A 22,722-nucleotide genomic window follows, 5' to 3' on the forward strand; every position below is an offset into this window, starting at 1 on the left:
ATATATATATATATATATATATACATATGTGTGTATGTATGTAATGTATACAAAGGTCTCATCGCCCGTACAAATTTTCAGTCGGTTTCACGGCGTCGCGATATGCCGCGGTCAAATTTCCCTACTATTATACCCTTCTTGCCGCAAACAACGAGAAAACAACGAGATGTCCCGTGTGTCCGTTCACTCGGTCCGCATTCATGCACACGTGTGCGAACGCGCAAGCGCGCCGGCGCGTCCGTATCTTTCACACAGCACAGTTACACATACGCTCCTTATTGTGGTGCAAAGTCTCAACATATACAGCATATATATATTTATATATACATATACATGTATGTGTGTGTATATATGTATATATATGTATATATATATATTTTTTTTCTCACCAAGTCTCTTACGGTCTCGCGTTTCGAGTCGCTCGATATACGCTATTGGGAGAAGCGAGAATGCTCGCATTCGCGCGTGGTACCCGTCCCCCGCCTCTCTCTCTCTCTCTCTCACCCCCTCTATATTCCCTCTTTCACCCCCTCTCTCTCTCTCTCTCTCTCTCCGCTGTTTTCGAAGCTAGATAGAAAAACTTTACAGACATTCGACAGCGCGCACGACGCGAGAAAGAGAGAGAGGATCCCCCAGGGGACGGTGTCGATACGTACGCGGCCGATTATTTTTCCCGGCAATAGCGAGACACGCGACGACGACGACGACGACCGGTGATTTTACAGTAATAATAATAATAATAATAATAATAATAATAATAATAATAATAATAATAGTAGTAGTAGTAATAGTAAAACTGAAGATCCGCGCGAAAGTAGTCGTGTGGAGAATTTGCGTGGCTACTTGCGTGGCTGGCGGCACGCTCATTTTGGTACACGGTAATAGCGCAGTACGAGGTAGCCCAGGGTCCGGAAAACGATCAGGAACGCCAGGAGCACCGCCGTGTTCGCCCACATCGGTAGACCGGAGCCCCTGGCCCCGCCTTGACTCTCCAGAATCGCGGAAACGGGTATCGTCGTGCCGTTTCTGCACTCGGCGAATTTACTCGGTTGCGAGCATCTGTCGTACAGAAGATTACGCGCTCGGTCAGTACACAGCGTGTGCCTCCGTGGACGTTCGCTTTTTCTTCTTCTCATCATCGCCTAGAATCTACAGTCTACCCAAACTATTTCTTTCTCTTTCTATCTTCTACTTTATCGATTTCTCTTTCACCTTTTCCCTTTCTACCTTTCAGTGCTTCCGCTTTTTTCCTACTTCTTTCTCTATCTTCCTTCTTATTTTCCATTCCAACAACGTCCGAATAATTTTCGAATAATATCCATAATGAAAGGGTACAGCCAATTTAAACCGACGAGTTATCGCGTTCACTTCGCACTTAGGCGTATAAATAGACTTTGCCGCTGCAGCTTTTTGCGTTCGATCTGCTCGACTATGTTTCACGGATTTCGACTTCGAAAGAGAATCAAACTCAATAATCGCGCGACTCAGAGTAGGAAGGCGAGCGACATTACGACAGTCATGAAGCGATACCTCGTATGTGCGAGACCAGGAGCTATCGGGAGAGATAAAGGAAAATTTCTTGAAAATTCATTCCGCCCCGAACGATTTGCTTACTTTTTAACACACTCCCCACGTTAAGGTGATTTGTTTATAAGACGGTTCGTAAGACAAAATTTTTCACCGTGCACGAGCTCTCTCGCGGGTCGAGAGGGAAGGTACATTCCGAGTTCGCCGGATTAAAAGCTCGAGAATGGTGAATTTTGGCGAATACGAGGTATCGCTTCTCGGCTAGAGTGAAAGTTACATGTGTGTAATAGCCTTACGTGATCGGTTCGCCGACGCCGAACTCCAGAATCTGCATGTTCTGATAGGCGTAGTGCACCATACTCGCGTATCGGGCCCACGCTAACCACGGTGGGACCGCCGTCGCCAGGTAACCGCCCAAAAGCTGCGTCGCGAGTGTGTAGAGGGCGGACGCGGTAATGCTCACCTGCAGGTCCAGGCAGCACGCGCCCACGAAGAAGCCGACACTCTGTAAGCGTGTCGTGATATTGAGAGGTCGCGATGATCGGGGGAAGAGGTCGGCGAGATAAGGCGGTTCGCGTCGATATATTCGAATAACGCACCAGGCTAATCCTGTTCTTGGCTTAGTCGATAACTTTCGGGGGCGAGGGGGGGGGGAGGGAGGGCGGTGACTCATAAATAAGCGTGCTGCATCGCGAATTCCCAATCACAACGATTCCGACGTTTCCTCTTGCGTGCTTTTCACGCGAGGTTCTTATTACGTATACTATGAAAAGAGCTCAGACAAAACAATGCGAATCGAGTTAAACGAACTCAATCTCCGGGTTACGTGTAGAGCACTGACCGCCATGTACTTGATACAATATACATATATATGATGATTAATAATTATATATATTAATATATCGATTTGGATAATTATAATATATCGAGAGAAATGATATGCGCGAAGTCGGAAGTTTTCAAAAGGGACAAAGCAAATGCTTTGAAAATTTATTTCGATCTGAACAATCAAATTTCTCCGTATTCTTCAGTTTGTTTTTTTTTTTAAGATTTCAAGCGAGAAGTATAGCATTTTTAACAAATCGAGAGAGGCAAAATCCGAGTTCGCCGAACTAAAAATCCAAAAATGGCCATTTTTGCTGATACGCAGTATCACTTCTCGCCATCGATATATGATGATTATTAATAATTCTTCTAACGAAATTTCGATAGTGTTTTAACTTCCTTCACATGAAGCAAGCTCAAAATTTGGCTCCGCAATGCGAAATTGTAATTCTGAAACGTGGTTGCCTTTTCCCCGATAATTTCCCTTTCCGCTTTCCCGATGTGTATGTTTGTCGATTCACACTCCCGCTTTTACGTGCTCTATCCGTGTACGCGATAGCCACGTGAGATTTAGCGCGAATCGCAATGGGACGGAAACGCACGTACCTGCGCGACCACGGTGTTGAGCAGTAAGAACAAGAGCAGCGTGACGAAGACCGCCGGACTGTGGAAGCCTAACATCGGGTAACTAATGATATGGTAGACCGCGGGCAGCGTTACCGTCAGCGGCAGCTCGCCGACCATCTTCGCCAGGTAGTAGGCCGAGAGCCGATAGGATCCTGACAGGCGCTCCTTGTTGATCACCTCGCGCTCCGGGGGAACTGGAAAAACGCGTCGTCGCGTGTTATTTTCAGAATTATCCCCACATCTCTCTCTCTCTCTCATTTCTTTCGTCACCGCGACGCGACGCGCTTTATGGCGACTCGGAGGTGATGCTAAAATCGGTTTTACATCCTCGCCATCGCTCGCCGTAGTTTCATGTTCCTCGCGCTTTTACCGTCATCATCGCCGTTCGTCCGTCCCAACGGCCGATTTCGCGGCGGGTCGTTAAGCCGGTAATTTCCACAGCGAAAAGCGAAATTGCGCTTTCATCAATCGTGGATTCTACGTTGATTCATGTTCAACCTAACGGATCGGTCGATAGATCATTTCGATGTATCTCCGCCGCGAAATCACTCGGTAACGCCGAGAGATTACCGGATTCATCGGAGGCAACGGGTGGTCTCAGCTTTCGAACGCAATTTGCTTCACACCGCCGCGACCTTTATACGCGGAGATATCGACGGAGCGGCGATTCTCAAACGGAGACCCGACGACAACAACGTTGCACGCCGCCCGCTTCTCCGCAACCGGGCGCCGGAGGAGGGGGAGGTGTGAACGCACTACAATGTGCTACACGCGCGCTGCCGGTCGCCGGCGGAGAACAATCGCACGCTGTCTTTGGAAACCTCAGATCCTCCCGACGTTCGCATCTCGGCGGAAAATCGACGTAGGAACGTGAAACGCCGATCTCCTCGCGTCCATACTCGGCGCGTATGCTCTCGTTACGACACGTGTGACGTGTCTGGGTTATTAATCATCATGAAAAAATGAAATGAATCATCATTACTTGTCTCACATAAGCCCGGATACCCGTATATCTAAATTGGAAAAATAGAGATTTAAGTTTTCCGTCTGAATCATACACGTGACGTTGTATCTGTAAGTGGGATTTGACGTGGAAAATTCGCGTCTGAATTCTAAATTCAAATTTAAATATCCAACATGAAGTAAGTTTCAAATGACGACTGGTAATACCAGCTGACCTACGATCCGTATTAATAGTCGTTATTTAACCATTTGAGTGCTGAATCTTTTTCTTATATGGGTTAAATTTGCTGATCTTAATTTGTACTGAGAGTATGAAAAAATAGTATGATGGGGAAAAATTTTAGGTTATGTATTAAAAGATCGATATATCGACTTTCAGCATTCAAACGGTTAATTTGTCACACGTGAGATATTCAGGGTATCTATTGTAATTGAGCCGTTCTCCGATCGAACATTTTTTTCGAACGGTCTCATAATAGATATTCCGATCTCGGGATTGCGAGTTAGATTTTGAGTTCGAGTTATATTTGACCTTTTCATTCGAATTCTATTGAGGGAAAGATGGTTATTGCGGCCTCTCATTTTACATTTTGCACAATAAATTTGTCAACGATCAATATTCTAAATTGAGAATCGAACGAAGTTACATTCGTCGAAATGTCGTTCAACCGATTCTACGGCCGAAGTTATGAACAATTTCTGACTCAGGATGTTATTTACAAAAATGTGGCGATATTGCGATAACGGATCGAAGGGAAACGAGAGGGCGAGTTTTTCCGCGCGCAATTGCCTCTCGAAATCCGCGCGATTACATTTTCCGTCGCGGCTTCCGCAGTCTCGTTTCGAAAACGTGTCGATTCACCGCGAATTTCGATTTGCTCCGCGACGCGTATCGGTTTATTCTCGCGCCATTTACCACGGTATTGTCACCGAGTCATTGTCCGGGCATAATCGGTCCGCATCTCGCCGCAATGGAAATTTCATCATCCACTGCGGCGGAATTCCCAGCGCGTGGGCGTTCCGTGAGAGTGGGAATTAAGTTCGACTCACAGCTGGAGAGGGCGCCGAAATGCGCGAAGAGCATCCAGTACGTGGTGCTGAAGAACATCCAGCCTTGGATGTCGTGGAGGGCCGCTTCTGTTCGGGGAAGCCTCAGCCAGAGAAGCCCGGCGAGGAGTCCCAGTGCTATCGTTTGCAACCAATTTAAACGCGACAACATCCGTGGCCGTGCTTCTTGAAAGTTCCTCTCCGTTAATACCTGCAACATCACAGAGGGCGACGTTCGCCACGTAATGCAACACCTCTGACCGTTCGTGGCGACGCGGGGCGACGTCGGCGAGGAGGAGGCGCGGCTCTAACGCGCAGCGACGAAACGCCCGGACGATATCGGCGTCCGTGAGGAAATAGAACGCGAAGTTTCACAACGCCGGCGTCGAAGGTCTTTTTGAATAATAATAACCTGCGACACGATGCGCATACGGAATGTCGCGCCTCAAGTATCGCGCGCGCGGAAGGCTATTTTTCGGCTTATTTTTTTATGTCCGTCGGGTCAAGAGGAACAAAGGCCACGGGGATTGATATTCCGCGTTTCGGTCGGTGTGTGTTTGTCTCGGCGGGAAAGATGAGAAAAAGTAACATCTCTCACTCAGACATCGAAGTAGTGACCGAAAGTGGCGTTTTCCGCTTCAAATTCTGAATGCAACCGAGGCCGAGCAAAAACGCAAACACTCTTACACATTTTCCGAAATTTATCTGCGTGGATAACTTAACACGTAGCGGGAGTTATTTTCAAAATACGGCTTGAAAGTTCATAACAAGAACAAATCAAGGGCATGAATGATACGATACAGGTATGCTTCCGGAGCAGTTTTTTGTTAAGAGTATAGCAAAAATGTACAGGGCAACTCCGGTATATACGCCGCACCTTAAGGAGAACTTAATTTATCAAGTATTATTTATTATGTTTAAGGCAAATGAAATATACAAATCAAAACTGTATACTCCGCACTACTATAAAAAGAAATGAAAATGCGAAATATTTATTTGTTACATTTGACAGAAAAACTATTAAAAACCCTTGTATTTTTGCCACACGTCCCGTAGGGGTTAGCTAGAATGTCCATATTTTACAAATCTAACGGTAGCTCGGAAAAAAAAGGTGACTATAATGACATATGTTAGGGACGATAGTGAATTTTTAATGACTCGTCAAGAAACGGTGACAAAAGGTGGCTCGAGTAGCTTGGATGGCAGCGCCGCTGTTATCGCGACTGACCGCACACATTCGTGTGAACGAATCAGCTGCGTTAAAACTCGGCCGAGACAACCGAGAAGAGCGATTGTCCGAGTAGAGAAACCCTCTACGGAAATCTTTCCGCTCCTCTTTCGAAAATTCTTCAATCGCACCGGAACGGAATGATTTTTTTTCCCGCGTAGGCCGCGTGAAGAACGCGTTCCGGCGAGGTAAAAGTGACGCGAGCGACGTCGCGCGTACAAAGCGATTACGAACGGTCGCACGTAATTATCCGGATATGGTGAATCGCGGCGAACGCGACCCAGTTCTCCGTGCGCGGCTTTCCGCCGCCGTGCTTCTTTCCCGCGACACGTTTACACGCACATTGCGCGTTTCCCTCGCACGTCGCCGCCGCACCACCTACGAGAGACACCGCGACGCGTCGTCCTTCCAACCGGGAATAATCGATTCGACGAACATTAATCCACTTGCATGTTCTTAGCCGCGTCCGCGATGAATAATCGATAGGTTGCGCGACAGACTCGATCATCTTGCGATTGAGCGCCGTCAAGAGTCGCGTCGGACTCGGAGAATCGCGCAGACGTCGCGCTGTCTCGGAGCGTGCACGAGATGAATATTATTTATTTCACGTGCGATTATGTTAATATAAGGCGTAATGATAAATAAATTTGATCTACCGGACAATGGACATTTTCGTTGAGAGGAACACAATTTCTCGTTGTCATAAACTATATTGAGTTCTTCTCTCAAGCAGAAGTTCTGTTTCCTTCGACTAAAATTTGTTTCGTTGCCCGTTGTCAGGTAGATCCAATCAGATTCACTTTTTTCGTGAATACGTTCAGTAAGTATTCTTCTATGTGCGCGGAAAAGAAAGATATCTTCGATACTGTCCGTTTGAAACGCATTAATTTCCTTCTCCCTTTGTATACATTAAAAGGCCTGTACACATGACACTGCGTGCAATTTTACGATTGCATTTCGCTCTCCGCTTCCGTCCTCCGCTGCATAGAGAAACGGCGAATTAATGTGTCAGCGGCCGGTGCTTCGGGCAGAAGCGAGGAGCGCTTGAGCGACCGGAATATGCCGGCATTGTATCCGCTAATTGCTGAAAACATTCGCGGATATCGTCGTACTCACTTTGAACTGCGACCAGAAGCTGGTGGGCCACTGCCAGGAATAGTCGTCATCGGCAGAACTCGCGCTGCTGCTGGCGTGGCTTTGTGTGTCCAACCATAGCGTACGGCCTTCGTCTTCCTTCACTGTAAAAGCGCCGGTGAAATGGCCGGTTAGAGGAGCGTTCGAGAATCGTGCGCATCGTCGAATCGATAAATATGCGCGAGTAGGTACGGTGACATGGTTGAAAGAGGAGAGAGAGAGAGGGAGGTAGCAGGAGAAAAGAGAGAGAGAGAGAGAGAGAGAAATCGATGTCAATTATCTTACGTGACGCTTTTCTCAAAAATGTTAGCTCATGGCTTGTTATTGTAATCCGCTCCCCTTTCCCATTCCTGAATAACTTGGAATTATTCTAAATAATTTATGCATCGAAAGCAAAAATTCCTGCGAAAGAGAAGATACTTTTTGTCCGCTCGGATCCGAATAACATACTTACTTTTACATCGAAAAAATTTTTTCCAAATAAAGAGACGAAGAAGTATACATTTTGTTCTTTAAATCATAGTATTTTTCGCGAAGAGGCAACTGTTCGTTCCATCTAAATAAAAGAAATTTAGATTGGAGTAAATATCATCGAGTGTTGCGCCGAGAACGCGAGGGCAGGTAAAGTTCTCCCGTGGGGATTGATACGTCGCGCGCGTGTTAAAAAAGCTTTTAAACACCGGCGGTGCGGTTGTCCGTCTCACGCGATTCGCAAAGCCGCCCTTCCACCACAGCCAACGCAGAGCCGGACAAGGTACATTGAGAGACACTCGATCTCCCTCTCTCTCTTCTTCTCTTCTCTTTTTCGCTCTTTCTCCGGCGGCGAGCGCATTTCCAGCGGCTACGTCGGAACCGCAACGGAATCGGCCGTTAGAGCCGGGGGAGAAGGTCTAGGTGTGCATACATATAAATACGTATTATCGTGGGGCGGCTCTGCATACTATATAATACCGTTGTGGCTGATGTGGTGCTCGTGATAATGGATGAGATGGTCGCAGAGCGGATGTTGGCTGGGATTATACTCCGGACGAAGTTCCGGTGGGCAGTCGGGTCCCTGTCTTGCGGCTCTCGCCGCGGCAACGATACGCTCTCGAACCTCCTCTGGTCCCTTGATTTGCTCCACTGAAACGAACAGGCCGTGTCTCGTGCAACATTGGAGGTGCGGCCGCTGGGGCTGTGACTCGAATTCGCGGTCAACGTCTAATCTGCGTTATCGCGTACGCTCGGGTTACATATCGCCGGCGAAAATATTATTATCTCGGATGACACCGACTATCCGACGATAGAAACTGCACGATGAAAGTCGAATCGATAAGGGAAACGGTGAGGGAGAAACCGCGCCGAGAGAGTGTACTTACGAATGAAATCTGCGGGGTTGTAGTGCGGCAGCAACGTGAGCCCTATCGTGCAGAAAAATCTGCCGATATTCGCCGTCGAGCCGTAGTACGCTACCTGGCCGCGGCTCAGCAGGAGCAGCTTGCTGAAACTGTGGAACATCCTGGAACTTGGTTGGTGCACCGTCACCACGATGCTCTTGCCCTCCTGCTCGGCATACTTCTTCAGCCGCGAGATCAATGCCTGTGCCGAGTGCGAGTCGAGCCCGCTCGTGGGTTCCTGAAATCGCGGTGAAAGAAATTGCCAAGTTAGCGAACACCGCGCGGACACGGAGCGCGGGGAGGGTTTCGTCCATCCCTCGGGATATTTTCCCCGGATGTGTTTCCGATGCGGAATACACCGACATGGAAATATCCGATTAAGATGCAATGAGATTCGAGACACAAGCGCGCGGGATTAGGAAAGAGAAGGAAAGAAGAACAGAATGTGGAAAGAGCTTACGTCGAGCAGCATTAGCGATGGATTCGTGAGTAATTCGCAGGCTATACTCGTCCTCTTCTTCTCACCACCGGAAAGTCCTCGCTTCGTGTAATCTCCGATAACTGTAGAAAGGAGATATCGTTGATGCTGTGTTTGGCAGAGAGAGAAAATAAGAGAAAGAAATGCACACGCCTATCGCGCTATACGTGCAACTTGTTTTTATCTATTGAATAATATTATCGTACAAAGACCAACGCTCGGTTCTTATTACCCTTTTCTCCCACATTAACCTATTAAAATCCACGGCTGTAGGCCAGTAAAGTTAGCAAATAAACAATAATTGGAAATAAGACCGGAGGATGAAAATATTTTCAAAGCGATGTTTCTTACACTCCTATTTCCATTTGTTGTTTTTTTTTATTAACCTTACTGGCCATGGATTTTAATGGGTTAATGTTTTATCTCAGAGTCTTTCTATATACAGGGTGTCCCAGCATAATGAAAACATCTAAATATCTCGGAGGCTTAAGCATGGTGATTAAGAAAAAAAAATCGAAATAAAATGAACGTAAAAAAATTTTCCTTCCACCGTATCCCTCTTTCGAAATCACTCAAGAATTGGGCTGTAACCATTTCTCATTAGAAACAAAAACGATTTTCGGGTGTTCTTCTTATACCGGCGCACCCTGTACATTCATATTTATAATCTATTTTAATCTACCTAACGTAGAAAGAGCCTGTCGGAAATGCGCGGACGTGCAAAACGCGCGCACAAAAAGCTCGAGAGATCTCCCTTAATGAAGAGAGGGAGGGGGGGGGGGATATCGCGAAAATTACGGGCGATCGCGATTCACGCGCGGTACTGCGCTTTTCACCACCGGCACGGGAAAAAGGGGCCGTTTGAAAAGTTGAAGAGATACGACTCGCCGCGAACAATAAAGAGTCAAAGGCGTTTTATTAGTCTCCGTGCGAGAGCCCACGTTTCGCGCGCGCGCGGCTGAAGATAACGGAATTACGATCGTCGATATCGGCGAAAAAATCCGCGCTAAACAATAACGGATAATAGTTTTCCATGGGCGATCGGCCGCGGCAGCGCGCGTTGGCGTCGCGATTCGGCCGACGCTATCTGGAACTAATGAGACGCGCGGCCGCGATCCCCGATGCGCAGTAAATTATTAACTTCATCGTCGCCGTTTGCGCGCGCCTCTCGCACGCCCGCTCGGTGGGACACACAGGAAGAGAAACGAACGTAATTGCGGGGAATAATATTTTACGTCACGGCGCGGCGGCTTCCCGCTCCTCCACGCTCGCTCTTTCTCGCGGCACTCGAGAAGCTCGGCCGGGTTAACGATCGAGGAAACCGTTTATCAACGACCGACAATGAGCCCGACACTTCGCGGAGATACCGTGTCCGTACTTTCCCTCATTTGTATTCAGGAAAATGTCACCGCGCTTCCGCCAGCGGAGCTGAACTCCGTTTCGTCGCGATCGAGCTGGGCGCGACGTACGATGAAGAGGCGACGCGAGAAGAAGCTGTAAAAACGTCGGCTCAACGCATCGCCGCCCGCCGGAGACGCGAATCGAAGTCTCTGCTTTTCGAAGCCTCGAGGAAAACCGGAAACGCCGTTTTCAGAGGGGCCGCGCGGTACGCCTGTCAATTTTGTTCGCCACCTTCCCTTCCTTCTCACTTTTAAGGAAAACATTTTCTTATTTCTTGCTCGACGCGATTTTAACCTTTTCGAAAAAAAAAAAAAAAGAACTCGATCATAAGGAATCATGTACGATAACTGGCTTATTTAAAGATAAAACAAAAATTCTATGAAAAAGGAAAGTAACAACGATTCCGATGCGATGTTCATAAAGTGAAGGATTATGATTTTATTTTTTAAGTTGTTTTTACCAGGTTTGCCAGAAAAACCAATGACTATGTATTCTTTAAATTATGCAATGGAATCGATTGTCTAAAATTCGTCCGTGTTAATCCAACTATAACTCTTGTTTGTCTACGGAGGCAAAACGAGTTCTTAACAAACGAGGAAACCGACGGATGACCGTCAGGAATACACCTGACTGTGTTTTCTCTTTAAATCGGATATTATTGAATATTCAATAATGAATCAATTCTGAACATTATTCCTAAAAAAATTGGCTAACTTTTTCAAGAACAGTACTCAACATTTTTGACAGCTAAACCGCCTCCCACGCCTATACTCTGTCCGGCGTCGTGAAGAGACACGAGATAAACGCGCCGTTGTTTGCACGTCGCGAGCATCCGTCCGCGCGAGCGGACGCCTCGAAATTGCCAGCAAATTACGATTATCGGGCTGAAATTGCCCAATCGTAGTTCTCCGTTTCGCGGTTCCCTCTGATCCCGCCTAATCTCAGCCCGATATAGCGAAAGTCCCCATCCTAAATACGCGGCGATCGGCGCCACGGCGTCGTACTTACTGGTGTCTTGGCAGGCCGCGAGGTCGAGGACCTCGATGATATGGTCCACGCACTGTATCTTCTGGGAGTGCGAGAGCGTGTCCGGAAGCCTCAGCCTCGCCTGGTACTGCAAAATTGCGATGCGTGATTCGCGAGGGCGGTTTAGGCGCTCTCGTTCGCCGCTCGTTTCAACGCAATCGCTTTAAAGCGCTGCACCACGGTTTACGCGCGCTGACGGACCGAACGCGCGCATTAAACAGCAATGTAAGCAAAACTGCGCCGCGCAACCACACAGTGGCTGCTGCAGCAGCGACGGCGACGGTGGATGCATTTCCGTTTCGTAATAACCAGGCCACTTTGTACTATTATTACCCGCCGGCTGAAACGCACGTCGGGCGGGGGAAGGCGCGCCCGTCATGATTCGATCGTTAAGTCAATTACGATGACGCGTCGATTGCGAAACCGCGGGCTGTTTTTATCGCGAAAAGGCGTCTGGGAGGCTCGTTAATAATCCGGCGAGGAAGCTCGCGGTATCGTCGCCGTCCAGGTATCCATCCATCCACCCATCCGTCGGAGAGCTTTTGAGTTATCTGGGCTAACGAAATTTCGCGTCCCAGTGGTGGGACAGGAGTTGCGTCGACTGTACAAACGGAATTTCTCTCTCTCTCTCTCTCTTTTTGTCCGCCTGTCTCTGTGTCGCGAGAAAATTTCAAATTTAATTCGGGAAACTTCGCATAGAGAAGCTCGCTGGCCTCGTTACGGGCAAACGAACGACGCGTTTCGATAATTAAGTTACACTGGCGGGCTGTATCGATAGAGAATACCGTTGGCACGGAATATTCTCTCCCGTACGAGAAATTACGCTCCTCTCGAGGAGCGATCTTACGAGCCGAGGTGAAACGTACCGCGCGGGGTCTATAGCTGTACTTGTCAAAAGGAAAATGTCGCTCTCGGGGATACTCGAGTACCATTAATGAAGCGCGTTCTTGCGCTCTTGCTATGTGTAACATCGCCACGGCGAGTCCGTGAGAGAAGTTGCCGAAGGTTTCGCTTTGAAGAGGTGAATTCGCATGAGTAAGTCGCGGTCAGACGTACGCGGATTCGTTAGAGCGGAGCGCTGCTTTTCAAAGTAACGAGTGAGCGAGTCGATATTTCAGCTCTATGTCAAACCTTTAATTCTACAATACGGCAGGAGCTAAGGTAGCAAAACAGATTCAAGTCTAACGATACATTTACCTCTCTACTTTAACCAAAATAGGTGGTTTGGTATTTAACAATTGAAATATCGAGAGCGCTTTTTACAGTTTTATTACTTATTTCAAGACAGTGTTAGAATTGAATGTCTGTACGCGAAGGAAAATAACTTGGCCGTTGCAGCGAAATCATCGTTGTTACTGCATATTCGTTGCGACAACGAGAAAACTTAACTGGCATGACCGAATCAACGAATTAATAATAACTACGGCAGAAACAGTTCTGTCGCCAGGATAGAAAATATTCCGTCGAGTTTGTCCTTAGATTAATTTGCTGTTAGAAAGAAGTAGTGGTGTTTTCTACATTTTCTAATTCGCTCTTACGACGAATTTAAATTAGAACGCGCAGTTTAACCGGAAGAAACTCGTCGGTGTGTCGTGCGACGGAATAGATTAGTGATATAATCGCGCGATGTAATCTTGGGCTTTTCGAAATTGGGTCGATTCGAATTCCGACATTCTCGTGGCAGCGGTTGAGGCGACGATCGAGAAATGTTAAAGCCTCTCGTCCGAATCTCACGAATCAAGGCGACGCGTGAGATCGCCATGGCGATATTATCGCCGCTGTCAGTGGAGTATCGATAACATCGGCTGTATCGAACGAACACGCCGTGTGTGTAACGTACCGTTATGCTCGTGGGTACACGTACACGCATGCACACATATACAAACACAAATGTGTTTTTTAATTTCGGGCGTCGAAAATCTGAGAGAGAGAGAGAGAGAAAGAGGGGCATTGCGCGGCTCCCATCCAGACAGACTTAGGATCTATCGGCGATGGCAGTTTATTTAATAACATCTACGAAATTATCATTACATTACCATGAAATCATTAAATTCGCATCATGCGATAATGTAATTTTTTCGTTACATCGATATTCAGCAAAAAAAGCGTATTAAAAAAGGATCTTCACAAATCGGCTGGAAAGTTGCCGCCGAATCGACGGTACACCTGTCTGGGCGGGCCTCCGAGAGTAGAGATGACGAAATCTCTCCTCGGTAATAATTTTCAAACGAATCCGCATCTCGAAACGGGGCCTCCTCGGAGCCTCTCGCGGCGGGTGACAACACGTCATCGAGGCCGGCGCGGATGGAGCATCCTTTACGCTCGCGATCGACAACGGAGGTCCGTGAGGATCTAAAGGCCGAGGACGGACGGACGGACGTACCGTTTCTCAACGTTCTCTCCTCATTCCCCTCGTGCCGTTACACAAGCGAGTCCGTTATGCGGAGAGAGAAAGTGCGGCTGATGATATTGTGTTCCCCACGCGGGAATACCAGTTATGTCTAAATAAAGATAGCGACGATATACACAGCCGGCTAGAACTGGACTTCGCTTGCTCCCGCGTGATTAGCTTCCTTATCACCGCGTCGTATGTCAGCCCCCCTCTCTCTTCCCTCCCTCGTTTCGGTATTCTATTTTCTCGCTATTCACCTATCTCACCCTTAATTACCTTAACATACTCGAGACGGGATTCTCTCCCTCTGCTTATTCCGATAAAACAATCGTGAACATCACACACGCGAGATCGAGAAGCGAGATAAGAGCGTACAAAGCGGCTTTCGCGCGATATCTTCCGGTATGTTCGCGTTTATCGGCGGTTTATCGCTCCGTTGATGCGGCGGCACCCGGGGGGGATCCGGTATCGACCCGCGAGGAGACATCGAGTCATCGTCATGGGGTTTTAACCCTTTCGCTACCGAGAGCCACCATAGAGCCCGCCTGCGAAGCGCATTTTTAAGAACTATTTTGGTCGTTCGACTCCCAACAATTGCGCTGTATTCAATATTATGAATTTAACACTCGTCGTAAATTGTATTTTGAGACATGCAAGCGAATGTCTACTTATACGAATGAAATATCATATTGCGTGATATATGGGTCAGCTGTATTTTTATTTTTCGTAAATATTCGCCAAGAAGTATCGAAGTCATCATTTTACTTGGATCAAATGAATATTTTTTGAACGGTAGCACTTTTGGATTTTTTAAGCGTATGACATAAATACCGCGCGTGCGTAACCTTGTTTACACCGCTATACGGAGAAAAATAATTTACCGTTGTGGCGAAACCCGTTGCTGCTGCATATTTATTGCGACAGCTATAAAATAGAGTTGGTACAATCAAATTAGCAAATTGTTCGTAATTAAAGCAGAAGCAATTTTATTACCAGGATAGAAAATGTTCTGCAGAGTGAATTTGTCTTTTAGCACACGTTAATTTGCTGTTGCGAACAAGCGTTTTCCTACATTTACTAATTTGTTCCTACGGCCGACTAATTTGTAGATTCGGCAAGATAATCCAGCGAATGACGATTGGGTATTCCCAACAAATCGTCTTTCTGTTCACGTAATATACCGAAAAATCAATTTGGCTGGGTCCACCCGACAATGAACAGCCGAGCGCGTTTCACTTGAAGGAAGCAAGATTTCTAGTTCTCACGAGCCGAAAATTTGATTCTCACAACCAGAAATTCCGCGTCACTCAAGCAAAACGCATTCCCTCGTCCATTGTCGGCTAGAACCAACCAGATTCAGTTTTCAGCGTAACCCCGACGGATCTCAGTGCGACAACGTGAAATTTGCTGGGCCCAGCAAATGATTTTCCCCCGTGTGGATTTCGCGCTGTGGGCGCTCATACTCTGTCGCTTTTCGGCTGAGCGCGAAAGGGTCGAAGGTCACGACGACGTGACACGTTACACGAGGCCCGCCGGAGTCATCCAGGTGAGCGTTTCGCAGGCCGTTGGGCGCGACCATAGATAACAGGAGGTCGTGCGCGCGATCAACACGGAAAGAGAGAGGAAACGGGAAAGAAGAATCGGGAGGGAAGAGAAAGTGTCATCCCGGCGCAGAGGCGCGGAATAGAGCAGCGTGTCCGGTCGTGGAACGTGCCTCTCTACGGCGTAGCCGTGCGGTATGCGTGCGTATAGACGCGGCGCCAAATGTTTTTGAAACCGTAAGACGCACGCCGCGCGCTCTCGCCGGTTCACTGACCGAGTTATGACGTCACCGGGCGCGATACCACGCGGCTCTCCGCCTCGCTGCTCAGCGCCGGTCCTCCTCCGGATCGTTCCCCGCTCTAACGGTCGCGACTAGACGAACGACGCGGTGCACGAACGGTGGTATCGCCGCCTTTTCACGCGCGTGTCGCACGCGCGTGCACGTGTGGGCGCCACACGTGACGCCTCTTTTCTCTCTCTCTCTCCCCCTCCCCCCTCTCTCTTTCTCTCCACCTCCTCTTCCTCTCGGCTTGCTCTTTCTCTCCGTATACTTGTTATATGTGTTTTTAACGAGCTCGCGGAAAGGAAGAGAGAGAAAGAGAGAGAGAGAGAGAGAGCTCTCACCGTCGCGAGATGTAGAACAGGCTGTCTGAATCCGTTCGATCGCGACCGGTCGATCGTGGAATGTAAAGTCGGATTATTTAGCCGTTCGCCTCTGAGACGCGTGACGCCTCGGTGACGATAAGAAAATAACGCTCGCGTTTTTCTTTTTTCTTCCCTTTCTTTCTTTTTTTCTCGCGCTCGTTACTCGTCGATCTTCCTCGCTGACGCATCCCGAGCGGTGCGTAATCGCACAGTTGCTCGGTGAGAGAGCGGCTCGCGCATTGTTCCCGTCGCGATTTCTTTCGCGCGTCTTGATACGCGAGAGTTTCTGCCTCGCGATGCGCCCCGCTTGCTCGCTCGTACGCACGTACGCACGCACACAAGGCGCTCCGACATATTTATTCAATTAGTGGCTGAACGACAAAGCACATATCTGTCCGCGTTCATTTTCCCGAGACCTCTTAAATCCCCCAAGTGCAGCTCGCGAGGGCACGCGGCACGAGTGCATTGGCTTCTAGCCCGCATTTGCATTCCCCGCGATCTTCGCGTACAGGGTGTCCTCCTAATTCCCGCCTCCTGCTGGGCGCGTGGGTCGTGATGGATATCGAGTGAAAGGTGCGCGCGGTTGTCTTGGCACGGCTGTCGGCTCGGCGATTTTCGTGGAAAACGAGGAAACGCGCCGCGATCTCGTCCCATCGCCCGGCTTTCTTTCTTGTCTCTGCTCTGACTTCGCGGTGGAACAGAAATGCATCCAACGGCGCCGATTGCGCTCGATTTCTCACCCATCATTCTCGCAGATCGATTCGAATTCGAAAGACTGTCGCGCTCGCTCCGGGCGTTTTCGCGCTGAAAGCATTGTTCCATATTCCTTCGGCATTCAATTGGCAACGAAGGTGAAACGACGCTTTCGGACAAAAGCGTGACAAAACGAGCCCACAGCCCATGAAGAAGCGAAATCAGCGCGACATTCGACCGAAGAATTATCGTTGAGGGCCCATGCGTGTCGCCCTGTGTTCGCGATTCACCTGCTTGTGCACGGGAAAAAAAGGTGTCGGAATCGAGTAAACGTAATCATCCGTTTCTTCTTCCATCTCTCGAATCGAATAGTATTTTTATCAGTTTATATTTTTATAGTTTCTAATAAATATTCACTTGAACGCAGTAATATCTTAATTTGTAAATGAATTACTGAAAGTTCTAAATTTAAGAGAGTATTTACTAGAATTATGCAATATTTCTTTTCCAATGAAGAAATCTACTGGTTTCAAATACTTTTCTGATCTTTCTGTCTAGTAAATATTTTTTTCTTTTAATCAATTCTGGTACCCTCAAACATTATGAATTTAATATTTGTTGCGACTTCTTCAACACATACAAGTAAATGTCTACTTACACGAAGGAAATATATCATAATGAATTATATTTCTATTTTTCGAGTGAACATTTGCCGAGGAGTATTGGAGTTGACCACTTCACTTGGATGTGCGAGGTAAATATTACCCGAGCGGTAGCACTTTTTTCCCCGTAATTAGTAATCGACGATCATCAACGAACTCACCTCGAGCGTCTGCCGTAGGGTGAGATCGGGGAAAAAAACATCCTGCTGTTGTACGTAGCAGATTCTCCTGCGCCACCGTTTGGTAAGCCTCTCGCGATTCAGCCAGATCTCACCGCCGTCCAAGCCAACGCGGCCGGACAAACAGTTCAGCAGTGTTGTTTTACCACAGCCTGTAACAAATGTGTCAGGCAAAAATTTAGCGCCTCCGCTCCGTTCTGTCGTACAAGCTTGTTGTTGGTACGTGTCGGCGGGAGTGTTTCCTCGCGTATCACGTGTCAAAAGTCTCACGCGTGAGTCGCGGGGAATCATCGCGCGGATTGCGCGAACGCGACGATAATGCATCCTCGTTAGCGCTCGCTCGATGGCATTTTAACGTCTCTCGTGCTGCGAAAATTAGTAGGTTCTCTCGGATACCTCGAGAAACATCTCGAGACGCGCATCCCGAGACACCTGGAGAATTTATTCGGAATTTATTCATATGCAAATATAAATTAGCCTCCCGTCGGGCGCGGCCGATCTGACAGGCGCGCAGCTTTTGCGTATTGAATCATTTTATTACGAAGGGAATTGATTTTGTACACAAGGAATCATAAATACTTGATCATTCCTTAGATCGCGAGTAGACAATTTTTGGCTCGACACTTACGCAAAAAAGAAACGCTAAATTCAAGTAAATTATTACTCCGATACGCCTTAGCGAATTTTTCCTTGGATCAAGTAAATATTACTTGACCTAAATAAAAGCTTGCCAAGGAGCATTGGAATAATTATTTGCTTGAACCCAGCATTCCTTTTTGTGTATGCATATAAAATGGAAAATCGTGCAAATATACGTCTTTATCACAATGACTGAACGTACAACTTTGCGATGACACATGTTACGCGTCATTTAAAAATTAAATCCCTCTGATTTGAATCAATTCGCCAATTTTAAGAGTTTAAAATACGTAGCAATCAACGTCGTGAGTGCATTTTGCAGGTTTACGGGGACGTCCGCGTTAAAGCGCCGATGAAAAGAGGAGAATCACGAGTTCGCCTCTAATTGCGTCGTAAAATTGCGGTTCCGCTGCGCGCGCGGAGGGAAACGGGGCCGGAACTTCACGTCGAAATAATTAAGATCGGTAAATTCCTGCTAGACGCGCGCGCGATGCGTCGAAAACGATCGCGTACGGACTTTCTCGCCGTTGGCGGCGATAAATATTCCAGCCGGGCGAAATTGCCCCGACCTCGTCTGTCTGTGTGCGCGCGCGCCTACGTGTATATGTATATATATATATATATTTATGTATATGTATATATACATATATTTCGTCGCTGCGCATAAAAGCGGTTAAAGATAGAAACGCAGACTTAATTCCACGCGACGTTCACGCAACACCGGCGCGATTAAGACCCCGCGCGAGAAATAACGCGGCCGGGCTCGAGAAAGAGCCCGTAATTGTGGCACGTCGTCGACGGCGAAGCGAACGTTCACGAAAGAAAAGTGCATGCGGAAATATAACAGAGCGCTCGAATAAACGCGATATTGAATATCGAATCCCGGAGTCGAAATTTGACGCTGCTCCGACGTTCTCAAGGATAATTTGCATCCACTCGGAGGGCCTACAGATATAAATAAAAACCTACTCCGACGATATTAACTTCTTAACACTTACCAACTTCTCTCTTGAATCTTTAATTCTACAAATAGAAGTATCACGTAATTCTAGTAACTACTCTTTTAAATTTAGAATCATATGACATGTTCAGCAATTTATTTACAAATCAATATATTACTGCGTTCAAGTATTCATCACAAAGCTATTAAAATACATTTAAATTGATGAAGATATTACTTGATTTAAGGAGAAACTGATAATCACGTTCACTTGATTCTAGCACTTTTTCCCTGTGCGTATCATTAGAATTGAAATTACCTATTTGCTGTTTTAGCTCCTACCGTGTTATAGAACCAAAGGTTCAACGCAGGACCAAAATTTCGACTTGGTTTTCCTTGTTCATTCTCTTTGTTAAAAAAAAAAAACGGTAGGAGGACGACGACTCTGGCGCGGAAAACACTATACCGTCTTTAATTATCGTGATCGGTTGTAATGCGCGCGTTCACGCGCGAAGTTCGAGAAGATGTGCGAGATCCACCGGACGATAGAACGAAGGTATTTACATACCTGAAGGGCCCATAACGGCCAATAATTCGCCCGGCTTGACAACCCCTGAGACATCTCGGAGAAGCGCTCGTTTCTCCCTGACCACCTGCAATCCTCGGAAGATTAGCTGCACCGGACGAGAATCCAGCGGGCACACCAACTGCAGCGCTGAGCTTTCCACTCTGCAATCAAACACGGAATACCGTGCATTCGATTAACCTGTCTCTTTCTTTTTCTCTCTCTCTCTCTCTCTCTCTCTCTCTCGCTCTCTCTTTCTTCCGACTACTTTCTTTCCTCTCTCTCTATTATTCTATTTTTCTCACTCCGGTTCTCCCGTTCTTTACTTCCACCAAAATGTGAGAATCTCGAACGACTCGGGGCTACAAATGGGGGTAATTTTCCATTACTTTACGTACATTTAACATGCGATATATTTGAAACCGCCATATCGTTGTAAGCTGAGCTGGCAAAAATGTTCATTCTCGGATGTTTTATTCAGCGAATTCTCCGAATTCTTTTCTCTCGGCTTACTTTTTTTTTTAAACCTTAAAAAACGGAGAAATACAGAAAAAAATGCTATCGTTCTGAGCAAAGTGGAATTTCCAAGAGAAATGTTCGTTTCGTCCGAAAACTGTGCCGATTTCGCGCACGAGGTCACTTCTTCCGAGCCATCGATATTCTATTCCTAAGTGAACACTGTTATTCACCGGTGATTTTGACGCCGGCATAAAATTTCCGCGCCGGCTTTTACACGTTTCGCTATCAGTTACCTTAACGGTTCTTTACTATTTCTTCTGTCCATTTTTTCTCTCTCTTTCTCTCTCTCTCTCTCTCTCTTCTGCGGGGTTGCAGTAAAACACCGGGATAGACATTTCGCATACGAGACCCCGGAGTTATCGCCGGTGCTAATCGTGTTAATTACCTCTCCGCCAGATCTAGATAGCTCTACACACCTCTCGCCACTAAAATGTTTTCGCAAAGAGGGGAAAAAAGAACAAAAAAAAAAGAAAGAGAAAGAGAGAGAGAAAGAAAGAAAGAAAAGCACGCGTTGATTGTCGCGACGATTTTATCGAGGGATATGGCGCGTTGGCGGAGATTAACCCGAATTTAACGTTTCGCAGAAACATTCGCGAATATCCCATAAAAGCGCGACTTTGGCGCATTCGGGCGAGTTTCGGTGGTCTAGCTCTCGCCGTGGGATGTGACGTGCGTGCGTGCGTGTGTGTGTGTGTGTGTGTGCATGCGCAGTCGTTAAAAGAGAAGCGACGTGGGTTCTAGGCAGGCGTTTACTCGGTCCGCGCGCGAGCACGGCCGCGAGGAACGAGCTTCATAATAACAATGACGTCTCATGGGAGTTATTCCGCGACGGCAATTAAGCCCTGGCGTGCGTTACGCCGAGAAATGGCGTTTCGCAGTGTAGGAGGCCTCGCGCGCGCGATTCCGCTGGCGGATCTCTCTCTCTCTCTCTCTCTCTCTCTCTCTCTCTCTCCCTCCCTCTTCACCCCACCTGCCGCCGATTAGCCACTCTCTTATTTCCCAAGGCCGTCGTTCCTTGCGAGATTCGTCGCGATCCCGGACGGACATTCCCTCGGCTTCCTCTCTTCCGTCCCCCTGCCCTCGAAAATCATCCACAAACGCGAGTGAAGAAGTTGATAGCGGAATAAATACACCGAGGAAAAAATATCTGAAAGTTCATTCGTGGGATATAAAGTTTATCTCACGGAAATAATATATTTATTTATGTACATATAATTTTCTCATAATAATTTGTATTTAATTTATATTCGATTTATATATTTTAATATAATTATAATTTTAATTATATATATAATTTTAAACGAAACGTAATTTTAACAAACAGATTTACACATATAAGATTTATTTCACAGATTACTATATAAATAAATTCACTTTATTTATAACCTTATTTATCTAAAAAAAAAAAGGAAAATCTTTTCTCAATGTATTCAGCAAACGTTTCACGTGCGCGCGCATAATTGCGCCATATCCTCCTCCTACTCCCCTGAGCACCCGCTATGACGAAAATGTTATTACACGGAACCTAGGCGCTTTATCGTTCCGCGTTCCCGCAAGATAATAGTAACGAACCCGGCGCGATAAGACACTTGCGTAAACTTCGGCGCGTTCGCTCGCTCGCTCGCTCATGGCGATACGCGGAGTCGCAAAGGCGCGCGCATTGGACAACCGTCCATCGCGGCGCGACAAAAAAGGAAGGGAAAAACGGAGAGAAAAATCGGTGCGCGGCGTTACACGACGGGGGTCTCCTCCTCCGTGACGACGGCGCGCACGTCGTGCGTGACGCGCACCCCGCGTCGTCGTCCCGGCGGCGGCGGCGGCCCTCGCTGCGAAATCGGGAAGAAACTAAGCCAAGAACGCGTGCTCGAATCGCACGGTGTGCACTCGCCGAAAAAAGGAACAACAACCGGGGGTCGTTGGACAACGGACTCAGATAATAAATTCCCAACATGGCGGTATCACGTCATCTCGAGTTCATTGAACCCACGCTGTTGCGCGACGATATCCAGAGGGAAGAAAGAGCGGGGGTACACGGGAGGAGAAAGAGCGAGAGAGCGAAAGACAAAGAGAGAGAAAGACACTTCTACTGTTCGTTTCTCGTGCCTCCCCTTCCTCCCCCACCGTCGGCGACGAGAGAGATTCGCCCCCGAAGCCAATACGCCGAGTAGGCGCGGTAGCGTGGATTAATGACGTAACGAGAGTCATGGTTATTTTCGGAAAATGATCTCTCATTGAAGGAAAATCCGTGCCGCCGAAGCCGCCCCCGCCGACGCTTTTATCGAAACATTCGCGGGCATCCGTCACCGTCAGCGGC

At 47.5% G+C, this 22,722-nt stretch overlaps 1 protein-coding gene across 1 annotated transcript in view; it reads right to left on the reverse strand.

The window, feature by feature from the left end:
• Positions 1-376: 376 nt before the first annotated feature.
• The window catches only part of LOC106746214 (ABC transporter G family member 9), a 132,741-nt gene continuing 110,395 nt past the window's right edge, over positions 377-22,722 (reverse strand). The window contains exons 2-12 of the mRNA XM_014622525.1: positions 19,893-20,053; positions 17,728-17,897; positions 11,615-11,720; positions 9,188-9,288; positions 8,710-8,965; positions 8,303-8,473; positions 7,334-7,455; positions 4,993-5,200; positions 2,959-3,173; positions 1,824-2,032; positions 377-1,059 (exon numbers count right to left, since the gene is read on the reverse strand). Coding sequence (XP_014478011.1) covers positions 864-1,059; positions 1,824-2,032; positions 2,959-3,173; positions 4,993-5,200; positions 7,334-7,455; positions 8,303-8,473; positions 8,710-8,965; positions 9,188-9,288; positions 11,615-11,720; positions 17,728-17,897; positions 19,893-20,053 — 1,915 coding nt within the window. The 3' untranslated portion in view covers positions 377-863. The remainder of the gene's footprint in view (positions 1,060-1,823; positions 2,033-2,958; positions 3,174-4,992; positions 5,201-7,333; positions 7,456-8,302; positions 8,474-8,709; positions 8,966-9,187; positions 9,289-11,614; positions 11,721-17,727; positions 17,898-19,892; positions 20,054-22,722) is intronic.

The sequence above is a fragment of the Dinoponera quadriceps genome, unplaced genomic scaffold, assembly GCF_001313825.1.
Source record: "Dinoponera quadriceps isolate SergipeBrazil2010 unplaced genomic scaffold, ASM131382v1 scaffold566, whole genome shotgun sequence".
NCBI lineage: Eukaryota > Metazoa > Arthropoda > Insecta > Hymenoptera > Formicidae > Dinoponera > Dinoponera quadriceps.